This window comes from Passer domesticus, chromosome 10 (assembly GCF_036417665.1).
Source record: "Passer domesticus isolate bPasDom1 chromosome 10, bPasDom1.hap1, whole genome shotgun sequence".
NCBI lineage: Eukaryota > Metazoa > Chordata > Aves > Passeriformes > Passeridae > Passer > Passer domesticus.
The window spans coordinates 32317985-32339573 of NC_087483.1; the positions used below are offsets into that span (position 1 = coordinate 32317985).

General features: G+C 43.9%; 1 protein-coding gene across 10 annotated transcripts in view; it reads left to right on the plus strand.

The window, feature by feature from the left end:
* The window catches only part of SLC15A2 (solute carrier family 15 member 2), an 84824-nt gene that overhangs the window by 28159 nt on the left and 35076 nt on the right, over positions 1 to 21589 (plus strand). For 2 of the 10 annotated variants that reach the window (XR_010369436.1, XM_064434994.1), the window contains exons 1-5: positions 3179 to 3375; positions 9227 to 9301; positions 16671 to 16717; positions 19987 to 20074; positions 20687 to 20828. Coding sequence is in view for 9 of the 10 variants with exons in the window: in XM_064434994.1 (XP_064291064.1) it covers positions 3309 to 3375; positions 9227 to 9301; positions 16671 to 16717; positions 19987 to 20074; positions 20687 to 20828 (419 nt within the window). In the remaining variant the exon portion in view is untranslated. The other 8 variants (XM_064435003.1, XM_064434997.1, XM_064434999.1 and 5 more) reach the window with 8 other exon arrangements.

Consider the following 21589-nt stretch of genomic DNA (forward strand, 5'->3'; position numbering starts at 1 on the left):
TGGATGTGCACATATTCATATGTATTTTGATTGTATGTGACAACTGTAATTGTTTGAACATTCACCTGAGGAGGGCTCAACTGAGGTGCAAGGGAAGCAACCCTGCCTGGCCAAGGTACAGCAGCCAAAAGTAACAAACCCCAGCAATTGCCCAATTAAAGCTAAGCCCCTCTTTAATCAAGACAGTCAAGTTAAGAGGCCCTCGGGATTTTTGTGAGAAGGAGGAAGTTCTAATCATTGCAAAGGGAATTGCTTCTTTTTCTACCAGGTTTGAAGTTGCCCCCAAACTTGCAGATGCTAATTTTGAAAAGGAGAATCATTAGTTTTTAATAAAGAGTGTGCTCCTTGGGAGGTATGGAGATGGACTGAAAGCATTTTACCATTCAGTTTAGAGTTCATTAGTGCACCCATCAGGGAAAATGTGTAAGAAAAGTGAAATCAGATGAATATTCCTTATTTAACTCCAAACCAGTAATTTGGGGGAAAAAAAGGCAATTTCTTCTAAATCTGGGTTCCAGGTGACTGCTTTTTATCTGAGCTCCATTAAATTATTCCCCTGCTAAATTTTCATGAAATAGGCTTTTTGCTCCAGCAGACACTGACTCCCTGAGATCATTTTGAAAGCAAAACATTCTGTTTTTATTAGTAATGATACATCTTCCACCCTGGTGCTCTGAGGAGCTTGAGGAGGGTGTTTGTACCTCGGTGTCAATTTTCTGCACTGAATCCCTGTTTTTTCACTGACATGGGAATGGGCAGGATGAGCTGGTTCCTGTTTGTCTCCCTGGTTGTGGGTAGCACCAGGGTACAACAGAAAGTCATGAGAGCACCTGGCAGTGATTCTGCCTCCAGACAAGTCAAGAGGCAGCATCCCTGGTCTCACACTCACTGCTCAGGCTTGTAGCTCGATCCCTCTCACCCTCGCTCCCACTGCAGTGTGAGACTGCAGAGAGGAGACTCTCTTTGGGCTCAGTTATGGTAATTTCTTCCTTCCTTGGTTGTCCCATGTGATTCATTCCCAGCTTTTATTTCTATGTGGCAACCACCAGACACAATTTTTCTACAGGCTGCTATTTATTCTGGACTTACACATGGCAAGTTTCCTATACAACCCTTTTTAAAAACACACATTTATTTGCTTTTACTGACTCTGGTCAAAGCAGCTATTCTGAAATCCCATAGGGATGGAGCATTAGGGGCAGACAAATGTGATGAGCTGGAGCTGCTCCACATACCAAGTGCAGCTGGTTGAAAATAGCCTTGACCTTTTTATAAACTGAAGTGTTGTCCAGCCCTGTTTTCACTGACCTGACATATTAATGTGCTAAGGGGATTGGGCAGAATTGCCTCAACATTTCCCAGATGGTCATTTCTTGGGACATGTTTGCCTTGACAGATTTCTTCCTGTGCATGAACTCTGAGGTAGAAGGAATCTTTTACAAAGATTTTGTATTACTGTCCATGATTTTTATGGCAAATTGAGCTCCCTTCATGTTGTTTTGCTTCCCTTCTTTCTTCTCCTTGGTGACCTCACAGCCCTTAGTACCCAAATTCCAGCCTTTATGTACCTCATTTCCTCTCTCTGCTGTCTCTGAGGAGGGCTCTGTATCCACGACCCAGCCATATGAGGTTTGGATGCTTGTACTACAGTCTGAAGGGCTGTTCACATGGCATGATCAGACTGGGACCTATCTAGGTGTGTAGAAGACCCCCCAGAATTCTGGAATTCCCTGCCAGAAGCAGCAATGGAAACAACAAGCTGGGTTTGGGGCTTCTAGGTTCTTGCCTCTATGCTGGGAAGTCTGGAAGACCCCATACTCCAAGGATTTGCAGGATCCTCACTGTAGGAATGAGCTGGGTTCCCTGGGCTGCCAGAGGCTACTGGGACTGTGACCCAGATATCCTCACTCCAGTGCAGTCCTGCCAACATTCAAGGAGGAGATTCCTATCAAGCCATTTTACTACAGGTTCGGCTTCACAGGCAATGCAGAGCCTAGGTGAGAGGAGAATCAGGCATTTAATCTCAAGGAATGCAATGGCATTTTATCATGTCCTCTGAATTATTCTGCCACAAGCATCTTGAATGTCTGGTTTATCTCCTCTAAAATGATCCGTATATACTGCTCATCAATCACCTTTATTTCACAACTAACATGCCACAGGTGGTTCAGCAACCTGAGTGTTTGGACTGAAATTATTGTGTTTTCTGGAGCTCTGGGCCTGAACCAGGAGGAAGCTGCTGGTGCATTTGAGATGTTTGGGTGCTGTGGAGATGGAGCATGGGGTGCTTGGGTGGATGGCTGGTCAGCCACCTGTGTCAGGCTCTGTCTTTCTGCATGCCAGCTCTCAGGAGCAGCAAATTTCAGCTTTGCAGTAGATTATGAAGGCAAGAGTGAAGCAAGTGAAAACTTCTTTTCTTTCTCAGTTAAAACACTCAGGGTTACTTTGTCTTAGGAACACAGGTCTACCTGCTTGGCTTTCTCCTATTTCACTGCAACCTGGACTTGAATGGCAAAGTGATTCCTGCATGAGTAGAAATTGGGGATGCCTGAGAAATGTTCAGCACTCACAGGAGCACTGTTTTTTTTTGGAGAAGTTGCTTGTCAGTCACCAAAGCCTAAATCTAATTTTAGGCATTAAGCTGAATTTGAGCTCTTGGAAAACATATGGCATCAATTCTGCTTACTGATCAGTTTTGATAAGTTGGCTTGATATAGTTAAACCCTTTGAGTTGCTTTCCATTCCCCAGCAGGGCATGTGAAAAAAAGAGGAAACTCTAGGGCTGAGAGAGACCAGGTCTGGCCAAGCTAGATCCAATGTACCTGTTTTATCTGTCTATCCTCCCTGTAGGATCAGCTGTTTATTTTGAGCCCTGCTCTGGAATATGTGCAAGTTGGGAAGGGACCTCACCAATAACTCTGCACTTACAAAGCACTGAATGGTACAGAAAATACAAAACACTGTCTGAAATACATGAAATAATGAAGTAAAGAGTTAATGAATCCTCAAGAAGTTTTAAGTTTGCATAGAGAAATCAGAGAGGGGAGGTTCACCAGTACATTTCTCTGGCCAAACCCACAGATGAAGATTAACTGAAAGTCTCTAGGGACAACAAACAGAACAATGTTTCCTGTGAGGCCAAGAGTTTGTTTTGCCATTTGTTCTCCTTACGTTACCATGGAATACAAGTGCTGCTGTGAGTACAAGAAGAAATAACTTCATACCCTGCATTTATCTCGGACACATCCTGAAGCTTAAACTGGCCATAGTGCTCTTCTTTTGCACTAGACCACTTCACTACTTTCTCCATGGAAATCCCTCCATCTGGGGACACTCCACCAACACCTTTGTGTGAGAGTCTCCACAGAGATTTCCGTAAGTATTGTGCTTGGATTGTGTTCCTGTTCTTTCCATGTTCCCTGGCTGGGAGTGCTCGAGCAGACAGACGTTGTGAGTGGAATGTTGGTGGGAGTGGGCTGTTTGGAGGCAATTGTCCAAAATATCCATTCTGAAGCAAAATGAGAGTTGTTCCAATCTGCAAAGCAAACCTGTTTCTAAGATGTGTGTTCATCCAGGTGGAAATCTGGGAGGCATATAATGTAACCTACATGTCCTGTTGTGCTTGAATTGTACTGTCCTTTGTGCTTGTATTACAGATCACTAATGCTGTTAAGTACCTGAAATGGTTTGCAGAAACTACGTGACAAATTGTTCTGAAAAACCTATAAGCCTAAGGAAAAAACACCCTTGTTCACAGGGGGAAAGAAAAGCATAAGGCAGAAAATGAGCAAGCTGCTATTAGTTTTTATGAATTAATCACTCATCTTCAGATCTGACAAAATACTCAGAGGAAGTTGAAGTCTCTTTTTGCTCTATTTTCAGCTGGTGCTTGAAGTAAAAGTGTCAGAAATCTCTGTGCAAAGCCTGTTCTGATGAGATTTCCAGCCAGTTTCATGAATGAACTTGGTTTGGATTAACTGTGAATAAGTTCTTGTGCAGAGAACTAGCAAAGCATGGGTCATTCATTGATCACAGACACTTCTGTGTGTGGTGTCTGACCCAACACTCAATAAAGGCAATGAGAAACCTACTGGGGCAGCTTATCCAATAGCTCTGGAGCCACTTTGCAGTTTCAAAGCAGCTGGAGTTAGCTGTTCCTAGACACTGGAAACTGGATGGGAGGGAAATTTGCTTATGGTCTATTCACCTGATGTATGGGGGTTTGCATCAGGCCCAGGGACAAGTTCTCTACACCGTACACTGCTCATTTACAAAACTGGTGTAGCAGGGGAGACCTCGTAAGAGTCAAGGTCTCATCTTTTCCTCCTCCTGCACTGATGCCTTACTTCCCATCAGTAATTAGCAGGGATGGATGCCTACTTCTTCTGGGATTGTTTAACTGAGGGGACAGTTCCAGGGTTCTCCCCTGAGGCTGTCTCCACAAGTAACAGGTTTTTAAGTTATGCCTCTCTATTGATCCCCCATCTGAACAATTAGCACTCGTGATTGCTCTGAGTGCAAAGGTGTCTGCAATCAACCCCACAATGATATTCAAGGAGAGCACTGTTTTAAAAGGCTGCCTCTCCTGAAGTGTGCTGTGTGTTTTAAATGTGACAGGCTACATGACAGGAGTTGAAACCGAGACATTTGAGGAAGCTTGGAAACTTCTGATCCTTGAACCTTGGCCAAGCCATACTTCCTGAATTTTTTGCTTGGGAGTCTCTGATTCAAGCACAGCATTTCACCTGCTATCCATAGCTTTATCATTCCTGCAGAATAAGCACTGTTTTAAGATGCCTGCCTTAATATAACAATGCAATTCTCTAAAAACCCTAAAAATCTGGTGGCTGGGAAATAAGAATTATTGAGAATGATTGTTTCATTTGAGGCATCAATACCTTCAGCAGAGCTGTAAACAGAACAGCTCAGCTTCCTTGAAAATTGCAAAGGAACTTTTTTTTTGTTACAAAGCTCACTTTGCCATCTCTGCAAACTCCAGCCAAGGCTCCCGGGGGTCAGATTTTCTGGAGGTGGAAATCCAATATTAAATGTCTGATAGGGCATCGGGGCTACCAATTCTGCTTGTGAGGCTGTGTGAAAAGCTAATATGTGCACTGAGAAGTAAAAGCACTGACTGAATGATCTTTCAGGAGTTGTGGACTCAGTTCTTGTTTCTATGCAATAACTCAATGTGTTCTGTGTGTTTTCTGCACAGCCTTGAGTTGGTTGCTCTTCTTCTTGTTCTCACATGGGCTCAGTTGCTAGACCAGTCTTGCAGTAGGTGGAAGAGAGTAGGAGAGGTCAGGTCTCCCATCTGCTCCTTTAAGCAGCCTGGGCAGCCCCACGGCTGGCAGGGCTTCTGCCTGGAGTGACCAGAGTCAGCAAGGAGGCACAGGGCACTGCCATCCTCATCTGGTGTGTGATTCATTCATGTGTGCTGTCACTGCTCCCCCATGCAGCTGTGCCACCACACCACCTGTGCAGCCAAATGCCATACAGGAGATGGGACTTACAGGGAGCATCCTTCAGGCACTGCTTTTCCTTCACAGCTTTTCTTTTAGAAAGTGGATAGTCCTCTGTCACTTCTCAGCCTAGTGGCAAAGCTGCTGGGGCTGGCAGCCCTCAGTTTGGGGGTGGATGCAGGAAGACAGGTTGGAGTGAGTCTGCTTGAAGAGTTGTGTGCTGATTAGGGTCAGATGTTATTGCCATAGGGGCACTTAATTGAGGGGGTATCAATAGACAGCAGGCCACCTCTCTAATTTACCTTCCCTGCCTGTTATTTAACAAAACTATTGGGAGAAAGGCTCCATTAACTATACTTTTGTCTTTAATTCTGCAACTGCAGTAAAAGCCAGTATAGGAGAAGTCCCTGAATACAGGATAGAATTGGTTCAGTAATAATAATAATAATAACTTGCTTTCCCTCTTTGAAAATAAATATGGTTCTTAGTAGAGAGATTTACTCATTGCTGGCAGTCAATCAGGCAGGACAATTTGGGCTCTGAGTACTTGATTAGAATAACTTTAAGGAAAATTGCCTTCCTGAATCAAGTAAGGATCCATTAACCTGATGAAACGGGGTTTGCTTATCTGAGAGGTTAAGACTCATAACACAGCTTGGACTGCATTAGATGAGGCCTCTTTTAGAACAGAAAGTAATAAAAACACCATCTGTCATGTCTAGTCAATCAGACCTTGTATAAGAGAGGAATTATTTCTCTGACTTTACCATTATAAGATCATCTGTTTGTTAACAATGGGAAGTGTCAGGAATACTGAAAACTGGTTTTATGACCTCCAATTATTTCTAGCTGCCTTTATCTTGGAGAGAATTAATATTAATCTGAGTTTATACAGGAAAGAAATATTTCTAGATGAATACAATGCCAAGCCATTCCATGTTGAGTCTCTTGTGATTTATTGTTAGAGGTAAAACTGAATGGGATATAGAGGAAAAAGTGCCATGTATGCTTTTCTTCTGAAAGTGATTATTTCTATAAACAAATCTTTTGCAAGTTGCTGAGCACTCAAAGGTTCTTTGAAGTCAATTGAATGTATTCAATTCACTCAAGTGGCTGTCTGCATCTCAAAAGACTGGCATGGCTAGACCTTCTCATGTAGCATAGGCGTACTGGAGGCTGTGGAAAAGGTGTTTGCATTTTTTGGCATGGATTTATCAAAGCTATTAAATGTTGTCACTAATGGACTTCTCTGACAGTGTGGTCTCCTCTGTTTACTAAGGAGTACTTGGAGACTGTAATGTAAAGACTAAATGCCAGACAGCAAAGACAGCTGTGGGCACAGAAGGTGAAAAGAGTGGTGGAAAGCCTGTACCAGTGTATTCCCACCACCACTGTGCACCAGCTGGGGTGGAAACCATCCCCACTTGTCACACACCACAGGTGAGACTGCAGTGGATGTATTCATATACACCATTGCCTGCTGCTTGGGTGTGTGCCATGCTGCTGCCCAGTGCATTCAGCACTGCTCTATGGCTTCTGGGTCGCTACAAGCTGCAGAACACCAGAGTGGTTTTTGTGTGCCCATGGAGAAAGCATGTCCTTGTTCAGGGTTGCTGTTTGCACAAGAGAAACACACAGAGTGTTTGCAGGTGTGTGATGCAGAACTCAGCTGCTGTGTGGTGGGCACAACCCTATGCAAGATCCCAGGAGGAAGGAGACAGGCTGGGGATAGAGGAGGAGGAGGATTAAAGCAAATGCCTAATTCAGTATTCACTCACAGCCAGAAGATGTGCTCCAGTTAAGGTAATGAGACTGGAGATTTGGGAGAAAGATGGTTGAGCAGGAGGAAGACAGCAGGTGCTCTGGGGTGGCATCAAAGGAAGGCTGAGCACTCCTGGTTCCACTGATGTCAGGTGGATCAGATGCCACTCATCTCCTAGGGAAAAAAGGATCTTTTTTGGGGAGTTAGCATAAGGATGAAGAGTCACAGATGAATTCTTCCTTCTCTGAGAATATAACCCTTATCCCTGCCAAACTCTGAGGGGATTTGTCATGAGTGCCAGTGGAGAACAGACTGCCCTGGGCACAGCATGGCCAAAACAAAAAGAATTGTGCTACAAAGTGTTAGGGTCCCTGGAGACCCAAACTCTGTATGGTTGGATCAACATTAAAAAAAGCAAAAATATCTCCAATTCTGTGCCAGTTCCTCTGGGACCTGATGCAGGGAAAACCCACATGACTCTGCTTTCCCCTGGAGCTGGTGAGAGCTGCTCCCACTCACTGTGTTAGCAAATTGATCCCCCTGGTCACTGCGGGGGGAGGCTGAAAAGAATGGATGGCACTGCAAGCTCGTTATGAAAATGCAGGGAACCAGAGTTAATGAATCTTGGATGAGCCTCTAATCCGCCTGGCCCTTGGTGTGGTGGTACAGAAAGCTGGGTGGGGAGGATCTGATTAACATCTCAGTGGAAATGACAGACCCTAGAATGCAGAAGGTCCTATCATATCTGTCAGTGCTTGCATCTGGGAGGGGCCACTGTCAGAGAGCTGAGATCTCTGTGGATTAGATCAGGAAGGTTTTTTTCATCAGAACAGATATATTTTTGGGATTTACATCTTTGTCCCTGGAAGCTTGCCTTGATGAAATACTGATTACACAATTGCAATCTGACTTAAACCACAGCTGAAAAATCAGCTGTGTGCTGGGTTATAGTGCAAATACCCTCTCTGTGATGGCAAAGATTTGAAATTGTGGAGTGCATTGTCTCCTGACACAGGAAAACTTGCACAGAGCAACAATCAGGCTGTTTACTGTGGCTGTATGGAAAAAAAATCAGAAAAACTGGAATTCCTGCCTTCTCTGAGATTTTCTAAGTCCAGTTGCCAGATTAATGAATGAAACCATTTGGCCCAGATGTACGGGAGATTATGCTGCCTGATGCTTGTTTTACAGACAGTGCAGTTAAGGTTAGGAAACTTGAAATAAGTGCTCAAGGGTCTGACAAGCAATGTAGTCAGAACCAAACCCCAGGGTCCTGCTGGCACATCCTGTAGCCCCTCTTTCACTGCCCAACAGACACCCCCCCACCCAGTTCCAGGCATCCCTGTGAGCTGGCTGTGAGGAATAGAGTGGCTATGGGATTTCTGGTTTCTCAGCACCAACTGCCTCACTGAAGCCAGTAAAGGCATCATTTTACTCAGGAGCAGGGTGGGAGAGGGAGTGGGACACAGAAGAGAGTTACTGGTCAGCTGAGAGATCAGTGCAGAAAGAGAAATTCCCAAGGCAATATCTGTCCCAGAGGCTGGAAGTGAGCACAGAGAATAGGGCAATGCACCCATAGGGTGGCTGAGATTGGATACAACTGGAATCTGTCAGCATTCCTCCAGACCCAGGCTGCTGCAGACTGTGATGTCTTTGGTGGCTGAGCTGTCCCTCAGAGCCCGTGGCACAATAAATCAGGAGCTGTTTCTCACTTGTTCTGATAATACTGCAGGCGGGGCGGCTTAACGGAGAGACTGCCGGGTTGACATGCAAGAGGTTTCAGAGGAGTCTACCTTCATCAAGATGTTTCTTCCTTCTTTTACTCCTTTTTGAAATGGAGGTACTGATATCTGCTCAGTGAGATGCCCTGAGATACCTGCTGCTGAAAGGCACTATGTGAGATTCTGCTTCTGAAACCACCAGGGAGAAAATGTTCTTGGACACCTCATGGTCCTCAGGTGTTTTCCAAAGTTCTGCCTCACCACCTTCATCTTTCTTCCAGCTGCAGGGAAGCACGTCCCACCTTCTCACACCGGGAAGGGGATGACCCAGCCTCAGCTCCAGGCAAGTGGACTGGGTAAATGTTTAGATTTTTTCTGTTTCCAGACTCTCTCTGATATTCAGAAGTTTTGAACAGAGAGCCTGAGTTGAGCCTGAGACAGACAGGTATCTCAGTACCAGCAGGTGTGGCACTGGGTGCCTGAGGGACCAACACACCTTGTGACACTCAGAATTGATCACTTGCACCCAAGAGAGACAAACAGCACTGAGTTATGAATGGAGCTCACATGCACTTGCACACCTATCTTGGCTCTCCTTTTCTGCATTTGTTTTTTTCAGCACTCTCTCTATTGCTGACTTTACATACCTATGTGAACACTAAAACTAGCTATTGTTTCAACTAGGAACTGTCTCTAAGCAGTGGGCAGCATTGCTAAAATGCCTTAAATTTCCATAAAGAGGGAACAAAACACTATCATGAAGGGCAAAACAGAAAAACATCGCAGGGACTGGACATGTTCCCGTTGCCTGGAGCACCTGTATGTACGTTTTCTCTATGTCTTGAACTTACTGAAACCAGTGCTCCCAGCCAGTGCATGGTACCTTATACCACAGCAACAAATACATCTTAGAAGTGGAGGGGAACATAGCTGGAAAATTATTCAAGAGGTTTCATAGCCCATTTCCTTAGTGACAGCCTGAACAGTTAAATTATTCCTGATTATCTGTGCAATATATAGTTTTCCTTGGTGTTCACTTGCTGTTAGTCAGTGGTTTGTTCTGAAAGACCACAAGTCTTATTCTGGAACCAACTTCCTTTTTTTTTTAGTGGTTTTGTGATACTCTCAACTTGAGAGCCTAGAAAGTAATTTAAATTCATGGTTGTATTTTGTTTGTGCTGAGTTTTCTTCATTTCCTGCCTCAGCTCTCTCATGCCCTGTGTTTTGCTTCAACATTCCATTCAATGAAGAGAAAAATCCTAATTTTTCCTTGCTATCGTAGCTAAATCCTATTTTTTCCTCACTATCTTAAATAATTGTTCAGAAATAAAAGCCCTTCCTCATGTGTTCCTCGTCTCTCCCTGCCCCAATCTTCTAATATAAGTCACAAGCATTACCAAGTGAAGCCTTTTATTTTTCCCAATAACTATTCTCCCTCCAGCTTTTCTTCTCTGTTGCATTGTCTGGCCTGTAGTGCTCATATGTCTTTTCTGCTTGTTTTTCACAGTGCTTGCCCAGAGTCTCACGCTGCTGGCTTTGCCATGCTGTGCTTTGTACTTATCTATGCTGTATCTTCTTATAATATGAATAACACCCCCTGGATCCTGGCCATACTTCCTACATTATAGATTTAAATTCTTCTTACCATCTATCTTTTCTTTAAATCTCTTCTATGCACAGCCCGCTCTTTTTTAGCCATTATTAAAGTTTTGCTTCAATCCTCCTTTCACAAGCCCCTCACAATTTGCCATCATCTTTTTATGAGTTGTTCATGCTGTTCTTCATCTTTTACTTCAGGCTTTGCATCCCTTGTTGCTCTATCAAATGAATCATCACATGTAGGAATTTATTTCTCATTTCATTTTGGAGTTTGATTGTGATCAGCTTAGGCTTCTCAATATTGCACATTGTAGCTATTGCTGTGTGCTTCTTTTCACTCTTAAATCCAGGTGTCTCTCAGTGTTTCCCTACTGCATCTTTCTAGTCCTCCTGCCCAATTCCACTGGTCATCCTGTGTCCAGCTAATAGCAGAGTTCATCAGGAACTGATGGCCTGTTTGTAGCCTTCACTTTATCTTGAGGTGATGGATATGGGACCTTGAAGCAGGTGGGACTTGAGTGAAATAAAAGGTGAAGGATGCAGATGGCTTCAGGGCCATGATGTTGCGTGATGGAGACCCTATTTTACTCTACTGCTGAACTCACTCTAAACTACTTCTGTGTCTACAGAAAATATTTGGGGTTTTCCTCTGCAGAAGAGTTTCCCTAAAGCCTCTCTGAAAGAAAGTCACAGCAGTTTACAGGTTATGTGAGAAAGCAGAAAGGAGTAAACAGTGGAAGTGCACTTAGAAAAATTATTGATTCTCCTTCAGGCGGCTCATGGCTTGAAGGTGCAAAAGGGTCACGGGGAGCACCTTGTCAATGTTATGTATGCTTTCCTGTGTGATATGTGCAGAACTGGGAACTGAAGCCAGTCTGTCAAAGGTTGGTGAAATCCCGTGTCTTCTCAAAACCATAATCTTCTCACTAGGTGCCCCATCCCTAGAAACATTCACAATCAGGTTTGACAGGGCTCTGAGCAACCTGATCTGGTTGAAGAAGTCCCTGCTTATTGCAGAGGAGTTGGAATGGATGGACTTTGAAGGTCCCCTCCAGCCCTAACTGTTCTGTGATTCTATGATAGTGAAAGACACGTGTAGTTAAGACCAACTCTGTAACTGGGGTACAGTGTCAAAAATTTGCATTTATGGCCAGCTGTAGATCCTGTCTAGTCACAGAGCCAGTCCCTATCCTCAACCAGAAGTAGTAATTTTATTGAAAGATAGTGTAGCTGCAGTGTGAAGTGATTGATCGTGAACATCCATGAAAGGTGCCGTGCAGCCTCAGAGGCTGTATTCCAGAAAGGCAGATTCCCTATGACATTTGAGAGCTGAGCAGAGATGACTTCAGATCAGAAATAAATGGAAGTTTAACTATTTTATTGGTGGCCAAAGGACTGCTGTTGAGAAGTGAAACATTAACAGCAGGGTGAAAGAGAGCCGGGATTGCTTAACGAGGTTCATCTTCAGGCACAGTAGAGCTGGGCACATCCAAGGCACGGAATGGCAGAGGGGGACTGCACACCACAGCCTGCAAAGGAAGCCCAAGCTGGTGAGGAAGTGTTTAAAGATTTCTTCTTGCTGATAGTAGGAGAAACTGAAGGCAAAAAGGCACGAGGAGGGATGAGAAGTTCCCCTGATTGTTGCAGGTTGACTTGTGGCCAGATGACAGGCTCTTAAATGCAGATTAGGTACTTGGTATTGTTAGTGGTATTGATCCAAACACCTTCACAATTTTAAGTCTGCAATGGCTGGTGAATAGAGGAGAGATGTGGGTTTGAAGGCTTCTGGCATATTTTCCTGGTTGTTCAAATGATTTGATACATCATTTTCTTGAATTACTTTGAAGTTTGGGAGAAGTCTGCAGGCAATGGAAACCACTCTTGATCTGTATAAATCAGTTAAGCTCTGCTTTTTCTTGTGATCAAAGAATTGGAGAAAATAAGCCAGAAGAGACCTCCGGAGGTTATCGTGTCCTTCCAGGGTCTGGTCATTAAGCCCAAAGTGTTGCTGCCACACATTCATCTAGTTTCTTAAAATCTTATCTCAGAAACAGAGAAAGAGGAGAGAAATACATATCTGGTGAAAGGGCTATAAAAGTATGGTCAGTGTACATTAATTAAAAATAAGACTCATTATTAAAAGACAAATGTGGCTGAGATGAAAATTAGGAAGGGATTGTACTATGAGATGAATGCAGGTAAAAATGAAGAGACTAGTTGAGTATAAACAGGTTAAGGTGCACAGTACTGCAGCAGGGAGTGGTGAGAATATGAGGATTGTAAAAGCAAAGTGAAAATGCAGATTCTCTTTCTGAGGATTTGGGAACCAGAAAAAAATTAAATTATGAACTGAAGATCATAGCAAAATGTATTAATGGGAACTTCTGGCTATGCAAGGCATCTGGTAGCTGAATGACATGTAAGCCTGAATCATCCTACAGACTCTCCAGTTGCACAAGGGATAATTCAGAAAAGAGGAAATCTTACAGAAAGCAGTCCTTGCTTTCACGCTTACCAGGTGAAGTTGTTTGCATAAGATTTTCACAGAAACTCAGGAGGGCATCTCATCTATATGCCTGCTCTGGAACAGGACCTGATATTTATGTTGTCCCTAATGCATTCCTAGATAACAGACATCATGGGTTGTCTGAACCCTGCAGGCCGGGCCACACCATCTCTGTTCCAATGCTCATTTGCCCTCACTGAGAGGGAAACTGGGAAAAGGAGTTCCAAATATTCTTTACTGAAATAAATCAGTTATTTCTCTCATCCTCAACAAAAATGGATTATAGTTCATCCCTCTGGCTGTTTTTTCTGTCAATGGAAAGGAGTGGCATTTGGTATTTCTTCTTTCCCAAATGTCATAGTTTTCATTCCAGAGTTGTAAAATGGTTTCTCCCATTTTGCAACACCATTTTGGGTTCACACTCAGTTGTCTCCCAGGCTTCCTCACCTTGGTTTGGAGTACAAACAAGAGCACTGGCTGTGCTGAAGTTTTCTTTGTTCATGGAAAAGCTGAGGACCTGCATGTTTCATGCGTTCCTAATGTGATGGAAAATCATTGATACTCATACAGGGATTTCCCAGTTGTCCACTACTATGAGCATTTCATATGGACCCTATTTCCTTGTGGGAGATCAGAGGCACTAGAGTTAGGATATATCACATGCAGAGCTGCTCTAGCTGTTACTCCACTTACCAAAGAATAAAACAATCTGGTTTGAGAGCATTTTTTCCAATCTGAAATGTCTCTTTTGTAATCCTTATTCTCCTTTTGGTGCTTAGGAGGGATTATCTGATCAAGTGTCTCTCTTGTTATGGAGGAACACTCCTGGAGGAACAATCTGCTTTTTTAAAGGCAGTGGTGATGTTTGTTCTGCTTTTGCCCTTCACAAGGGAAGTGGCTCAATGTGATATTCAGCACTTGAAGGTAAATTTCATCAGGCTCTGATGATCTGAGCACATTTGAGATATCCAAATATTATTTAAGCAGTTTTTGTCTCATTTCACACATACTCTTGCTGGTTCATTTCAAAGGTGTTGCATACCTTGTTGCAATTTATTTTTTTAGTGAAAATAACAAAAAGGACACAAGTTTCCTGGCTTCTCTGAATGATTGTTTTCTGGTTTAAATAACAGCTTTTCATTTCCTTCCTCTTTCTCCAATACTGACAGCATTTCTAACACCTTTTCTTATTGCCTTTTATGTCCCCTTGCTAGCTGTAGTGCATTTTGTGCCTTAGCTTTGCAGGCACACTTCTACCACTCTGTTTGATCTGTTTGTCTATACCTGTCTTCAGAAATGCCACCTTATTTCCATTTGTGGTACAATTCCTTCCTGATTTTCAGTCCAGTCGCACAGGTCTCCTTCTATCAAGTATCATTCTGTATTTGTATCTGAGCTGCTTGCAAATTTATTCTCTTAAACTTGTTTTTGCTGTTTGCTACAAGTTACCATTTATTGCCAAACATTTGAGTTCCTTTTCTTCTTTTCTGTCTGAGAAGACCTTCTGGCAGCTAGTGGCCTAAACAGCTCTGCAGTGTATTAGACAAGTAGTATGTTAATCCTACTGACTGATAGGGTTTTTCATGCTGGCATTAAAAAAAAAATCATTTAGCTTATGTGACGCACAGGGCTGTATATACACAGAGGAAATATAGCTGCAGGAGGCTGAAAATGTTGAGGCATCACACTGCAGCAGCATGGGAGCACTGTGCAAGGGATGGTGAAACCTTTCCTGCCTTCCTTTTATATTATTCCTTTAGGAGCTCTGCTGCTGTGTTTGCTTTGCTTGCCTGTGTATAGCAGAATACAGCAGGTTTCTGCTGGGAGCTGTATAGAAATACCTGGGGCATGAGATGCCAGCAGAGGGCTCAGAAATATTTCTGCTGCCTCTTGCACAGGGTCAGGCTTGCAGGACTTGAGTAGGTGCCAACCTGGTGTGCAGGGACAGGACCCATGTGAACAAGACCTGTTCTGCCCCCAGCACTGGGTCTGCTTTTGAGCACTCACGCCCATGAAAAGGGCTTGATAAACCTGAGCTCCCTGGAGGCTGCACCCAGGTGAAAAGCAAGGCTGTGCATGTGTGCAGGTCACTGGGAGGGCTGAAGACAAGGAGGTCGTTTGTGGCAGTACAGAGGAGGTACCAAACTCTTGTTTTGCCACTGCTGTATAGGAGAAAAGGAACAAAGAAGGGGTAGAACTTTCTGGCACCATCTGAAGTTTGGCCTCCAAGTCAGCTGCCCAGCTGACCCCATGTTTATATGGCCAGTTAGTAGGAGTGAAATGGGATCTCTGGGGATTTTCAGAGGAAGCAATGCCAGAGTACATGATGGATAGTAATTATACTTCCTCTGTGCAGGCCATCACATCTGTTTCTCTTGTATAAGTATTCTCCATGTCTTGTTAACAATAACTGAAACCAGATTAAGGATCCTGGTTCATCAGCTGCAAACCTGGTTCTCAAGATAACCAAAAACTATCAGCAACTGAGTACTTGCACTAAGGATGAGTTTATGGAGACTCCTTGTACCAGCTGTGGATTCTGGGTGTGGTCTGTGCATTACTGATTAGAGAAGGGAGAAATATTTAGGAAAATTCTTTGAATATTTGTCTTTTAAAGAAGCCAAGTGTAAGAGGAAGAAGAAACCTCTGCACTGCACTGAGGTTAGTTTATGGGAAGGTTGTGAGTTTTGCCCTGCAATTGCAACTGGCACTGGAAGAATGCAGAGCTCCACTATTGCCATGGGAAGGGTATGGAAGCAGGAACAACAGTGTTCCTGCAGGGACTTGAGCCCATGTAGCTGCAGGGGGAATCCAGGGACTCCCAGCAGAGATGAGCTTCATTTGTCACATGTGGAGCCCCAAAGTGGTCTTCTGGATAATAGAAAATAGAGAGAGAGGCTGGGGCTGCTTCTGGGTGCTGGCTGTGCCTGCTTGATTAAACTGTCCCATGGGAAAAGGCAAGGTCATTCTAGGGAATTGGTGTGGGAATGAACCCTGGGTCACTTCACTCCTTCAGTAGCAAAGAAATGATTTAACACAGTGCAGGCATCTGTGACATCCAGTGTCCAAGGGTTTGGTGTGATGAACATTTTAGTAGTTTTGTCTTAGAATGTGTGGCTTTCCAGTGAAATGAGATCCCTGCAGAGTAAACCTGTCATTACCACACTGGGAGGGAGATGCATGCTCTGCTCCTAAATCCACAGGCAGGAGGTGTATCTGGGACCTGGGATTTTTATTCAGCTCACATCTGTGCAGCATCCAGCACCGTGCTGGGCTGGTGCACGTAAAATAGCTGGGGGCATGCCAAACAACAGGGAGGTCTGTGCCACAAAGTGCTGACAGCCCCAACCTGTGACTGATTTAGGCTGTGTTCCCTGACTCCTCTTGAACTCTGGAGCTGTCTTTCCTGGTAGCATCTCCCTCCCCTTTCTACCCTGGCTGCACAAATGTGCTCAATTAGGGTTAACTCAAACTGAATCAAACTTCGTGCCTGAGGTTGGAAATCTTCCCAGTCAACTCACCACAGCCACATAGCATGGTGGGAGACAAGGCGAGAGGGGAGATGAACGCTTTTCAGAGAAATGAATCCAAGGAAACTTTGTTCACTTTTATTTCTGCAGGAGATGATCCCCCCAAAGGAGATTTCCCTCTTCAGAAAAAATCTCCGGTAAGTGTTACTGCTGCTTTCCTTTGCTTTGCTTTCTGCTCAGCTTGTTTTAAACATTGCAAGATCTCTCTGTTCTCTCCTCTGTTGTGCTCTGGCTAGAGACAAACACCCTTTCTTGCAGAGGGTTGAAATAAGCCTTAACAACTCAAGGCAAAAATCCCTCCACTAACCTGATTAAGTTAAGAAAGTGCAGCTTAAAGGGAAAACACAAACTGTCTGAATTTTTGAGAAAAAGGGTAAGGGATTTATTGCCTTTTCCCTGTTTTTTCCTTGTGGGAAAAAACTTAGATCTCTGAAGTGGATGGGGCTGTTGTACATAAGAAGGAGGGAGTTGAACTCTGTTTAGTTTGATGAAACCCACCAGGGAAGGGTACCCAGCTGATGAAAAGCAGAAGGAAGGACAGGGATTGAGGACAGGCCACTGGTGAGTGTTACAGAGCTCAGTTGTAGTGCCAGAGCCTTGGGTTTACATCTTTGCATCTGATTTAAAGCCTGATTCAGGTGAATATATTGCTGCCTTGCAGCTTTGATGTTTGTGCAGATTTTCAGGCTAATTTTTATTGAGTGCTTGACCCCTAAAAACTGTTCACTGCATAGAATTCAGGAAGAATTTGGCTTATATTGCAGCTGCTTTGATTTGCAGGATAATATGTAATACTTGGTCTTAAAACTCACAGTCATGTCATTAGCAAACCAACTATTTAACTCAAGTTTAATTAATGTGCAGACATTAACTATTGGATATCCAGAGCTCCTGGGAAATATTAATCTTCATCCTGTTTTGCCATTAGTCAGCAAGAAGGAGAAAACAAACGTCTCCTGTAGTGGGTAGTTTAAACGAACTTTCTTTTTTCCAAAGACACAGTCTATCAACTTCCACAGTATCTTTAAGAGATCCACAATCCCACAAGAGATCCCAGGCTTGCTGTGGCAGCTAAGCACTGCAGACTATCTGTGTGTTCATGAATCCAGGCTTAACCTCTTTGCTTTTGCTGGGGCTGTCTGCTGAGCACGGTCCTCCTCCGCGAAAGCGAGCAAACTGCATCTGGCTCTCCACATGGATGAAAGCTTCCCACTTCTGGATGTCCAGGCAGGCCACAGGCAGGTCAGTGATACAGTGGAGAGAATACATGAGGGTTTCTGCACGTGCTGATGCCATCTCATGACACACAAGCCAGATGGAAGTACCCCTGCTTGTAAGTCGTTGTTCTGTGTTTGTAAGCACCTACTCAGGGTCGTGGCTCAGGCACTTGGGAAGGTGTAGCTGGGAAGTCACTGCCCCCTGCTCTCCTTTCCCTCCTTGCTCATCTGTAGGAGGTGCCCATTCCAGAGCAGGAGTGGCTGAAATGAGTCACTGCACCTGAAATCGGTGCAAATAAATCCACTGGAACTTGTGCACTGGGAGTGGAAGGGTGAGTTCAGGCAGCAGCGCTCCTGCCACCTGTCCACCTGGTTAGGACAGTCACTCTCTGCACCTCCACCAAATGTTACTAAATGGCATGAGTATGTATAGTAAGGTCTGGGAAGGAGAGAAAAAAAAAAATCCCTGTTGTACAATTTTACTTCCAATTTCATAAAATGCCTCCCAGCACAAACATGAAACATAATCTGCCCCTTATGGATTTTCTTCTATTATGAAAATCTTGTTGGAGAAAAATATTCTGTGTGTGCATATGGTTGTGTGTTTGTGCATTTACAGCTTATATATGTCATCATTTTTAGGCTAGTCTAAAAGCAGGAGGCCAGTGCAGTTTCCAAGGGAGCCCACTCTTTTTTACAAGCCATATTGCTGAGCACATTGGTTTCAGAGTAAATCAGAAATGAAATGGATAATTATGTATTTACTCTAGTAAAGAAACAAGGTTAAGGGTTTCTTATAAAAAGGCAGCCTTTTGGTGAGAAAAATATATACATATATATAAAAATGGACAAAAATATTTGTCTTTAGAGGATTAAGTAATGGAAAGTAGTGGGGAGGTGGGAGTTGTGGAGTTTTGATTTTCTGTCTCTTTTGCTGCTTTTTCATAATGTTGAGGAAGACAGTGTCATTAAGCTATACTCTTCTAAACTTGATGCCATTGCTTTGGGAATCTAAATAAGCTTAGGTCTCTTGGTGGTAAAATAAACCTGAATAAGCACATCTATTTTGGTACTGTATTTGCATTTGGGACTCTGGGAGGAAATACAGGAATTCATTATTTCCAACATGAGGCACAGAAATGCACATGAAGAGTTCATCTCACTTCACTGGCCCATACCATGGCTGTTTTAATCTAGAAGTATAGTTGTATCTGTTAATATCACACTCCCTCCAGATTCCTCACCAAATCCATGGTGAGCCCCTCTCCTGCTAATTGGCAGAGGCTGGGCAGTGCTGTGCAAACCTGCTTTCCTGTTGCGAGGCAGTGGAGCCACTAAGCAGCTGGAATCTGAAAGCTGCTTAGCTCAGACCACGGTGGGGTAGCAAGAGGGACAGAGGCCCACACAGGGTCATGCCAAGATTCATCTGTTTAATGCCTTGTATTTCACTTGGGAAGTGCTGATGTTAGCTGCAGGAAAGTCAGGTTCAGAGAAAGAGTGGCCACACTTCGACAGGTTTGACAGTCCCGTCCCTGGCTTTTTTTAAAGTTCTGATTAATAAATTGAATGATCCATAGCTGTGCCAGCAATCTTGGAATATGAAATGGATGCCATGCCTGAGGGAGTGTCAGACAGAGAGCTGATGCTCTGCTTCAGTGAGTGGTGGCACAGCTCAGCACAAGTGAGGAGCAGAGATTGAGAGAGGTAGCAGCTTTACACGCAGAAGCAGACAGCAGATCCCTGAGGTCTCCCAGTTTCTGAGGCAAGGTCTGGTGCTAAAAGAGGAAGCAGTTTTGGGACAGGGTGGTGGCTTTATATGGAGTGCAGAACAAAAGGAATCCAAAGGTATTTTTTTGGTATCAGTGACTTTTAGCATTGCAGTCAAGAGTTGGTAGAACTTCCAATGGAGTTCCTGGAGCTACAAGCATGGTGGGCTGCTGACAGCCCACAAATCCCCATGGCAGTCCTTCCTGGGCTCATGTCAGCCAGGCTGATTCACTGGGGAGCCTTAATCAAAGCAAGAGTACTGTGGGGTCCACTCTCTCCTTTGAGTCCAGCTCACAGGTCATTCAAGCAGCTGTGAGCACTTGGTTTTGGACTGGACTCCTCTCCACCACCCAGACACTGTGGGAATATGTTGCTGGGGTGAAGGCTTTGGCAGTTGATATGTTCTTGTTTGTCTCCCACAGAAACTCTGTGGCTCCAACTACCCCCTGAGCATTGCCTTCATTGTGGTGAACGAGTTCTGCGAGCGCTTCTCCTACTATGGCATGCGAGGTATGTGGCCTGTGACTTTCCTGTCCTGAGGTCTTTACACAAACTGGATTGATGTTTCTGAGCTGTGCTGGGTGTAGTATCAGCTGTCTTTCAAAGTTAATTGATATTTTGGAATGCACCTATGAACAGTGTATCCTAACGTTGTTGCTGCATCTAGGATGAGAAGAAGATGGGACTAGAGGGCTTAAATGTACCTTCCAGTCTAAATTATTATACAATTCTCTATATCAAGCCTGGTTTTCTACTGTGTGATGTCTTTCATAGTTGATGTGCAATCAGCGTGCTTGGGAATTGAATCTTACAGGCACCTAATCTGCAAATAGAAAAAGTGCATAAACAGAACTACAGGTTAGGGTAAGATAAGCTAGAAAATACATTTTTCAGCTAAACATAAATGTTTATAAGAAAAGGATGTCAGATACTCATATATCTCATTTTAGCTTCTCCTGTGTCAGAGATTATGAGGAACAGGTCTGGAAGCACAAATCTTTCCACAGCATTGCTCAGTTGCTAGACAAATCAGTAGTTTTCTTGCCACCATGATCCTGCTTACCTGCAGATATACACATTAATTATCTGATATGATTTTTTTGTTTGTTTGTTTCTTTTTAGCTGTTCTGACACTCTATTTCTTAAGCTTCTTCCACTGGGATGAGAATCTCTCCACTGCTGTGTACCATGCCTTTTCCGCGTTGTGTTATTTCACACCTGTCATCGGAGCCATCATGGCAGACTCGTGGCTGGGCAAATACAAGTAAGTGAAGACCTCTCTCTAATTCAGCCAGCATGCATTGACACCGTGCAGCCTGTGCAAGGACAGTGCTGTGTGTGCTCCCAGTTTTGAGCTGGCTCAGAGTGCAGCAAAGACACCCTTGTGAAGGTCAGCTCCTCTCTTTTAACAGAGCTGATCTGTTTGCTCATGCTGTTCTCTGCTTGTCTAACACCCAAAGGCCAATAGGCAACGAAGTTGGGACAAATTAAATGTTACAATAGCCCTTTTCCTCCACTGTCTTTCCCTACCTGACTGCAGGAAGCTGAGGTGTAGGGCAATTAACCTTCAGTTTGCTAAGGTCTGCTTCTGAGAAGGATTCAAAGATAGTGAGGAAGCAACGTCATCATGTAGATCTCAGATTCAGATAAAATGTCACTAACTGTAATGTGCTTACTTACGCTTCTCACAGCATAGGTAATGTATCAACACACCCACTTTTATGCCTGAGAAACCTGTGTTCTCTCAATCTCCATCAGCACATAATCAGGTAGACTCTTCCTGAGTAAGAGTCCTTAGGCAGTCTTCCCTTCTGATGATAAGCTGTGGAGCAAACATCTGCTCCAGAGTGGTGATGAGCTGGATATAGGACTTTCTTTGCTTGGCACTGTTTTTTTCATTGTCTGAGAAGTCTTGGCTGTCAGGGTGATGAAGTGCAGCTGAACTTTTCTTTCTAAGACTAAGCCTACCTGGCAGAAGTGTCTCTATAGGAAATAAACAGCTGCCATATGCCTATCCAGAAGAAA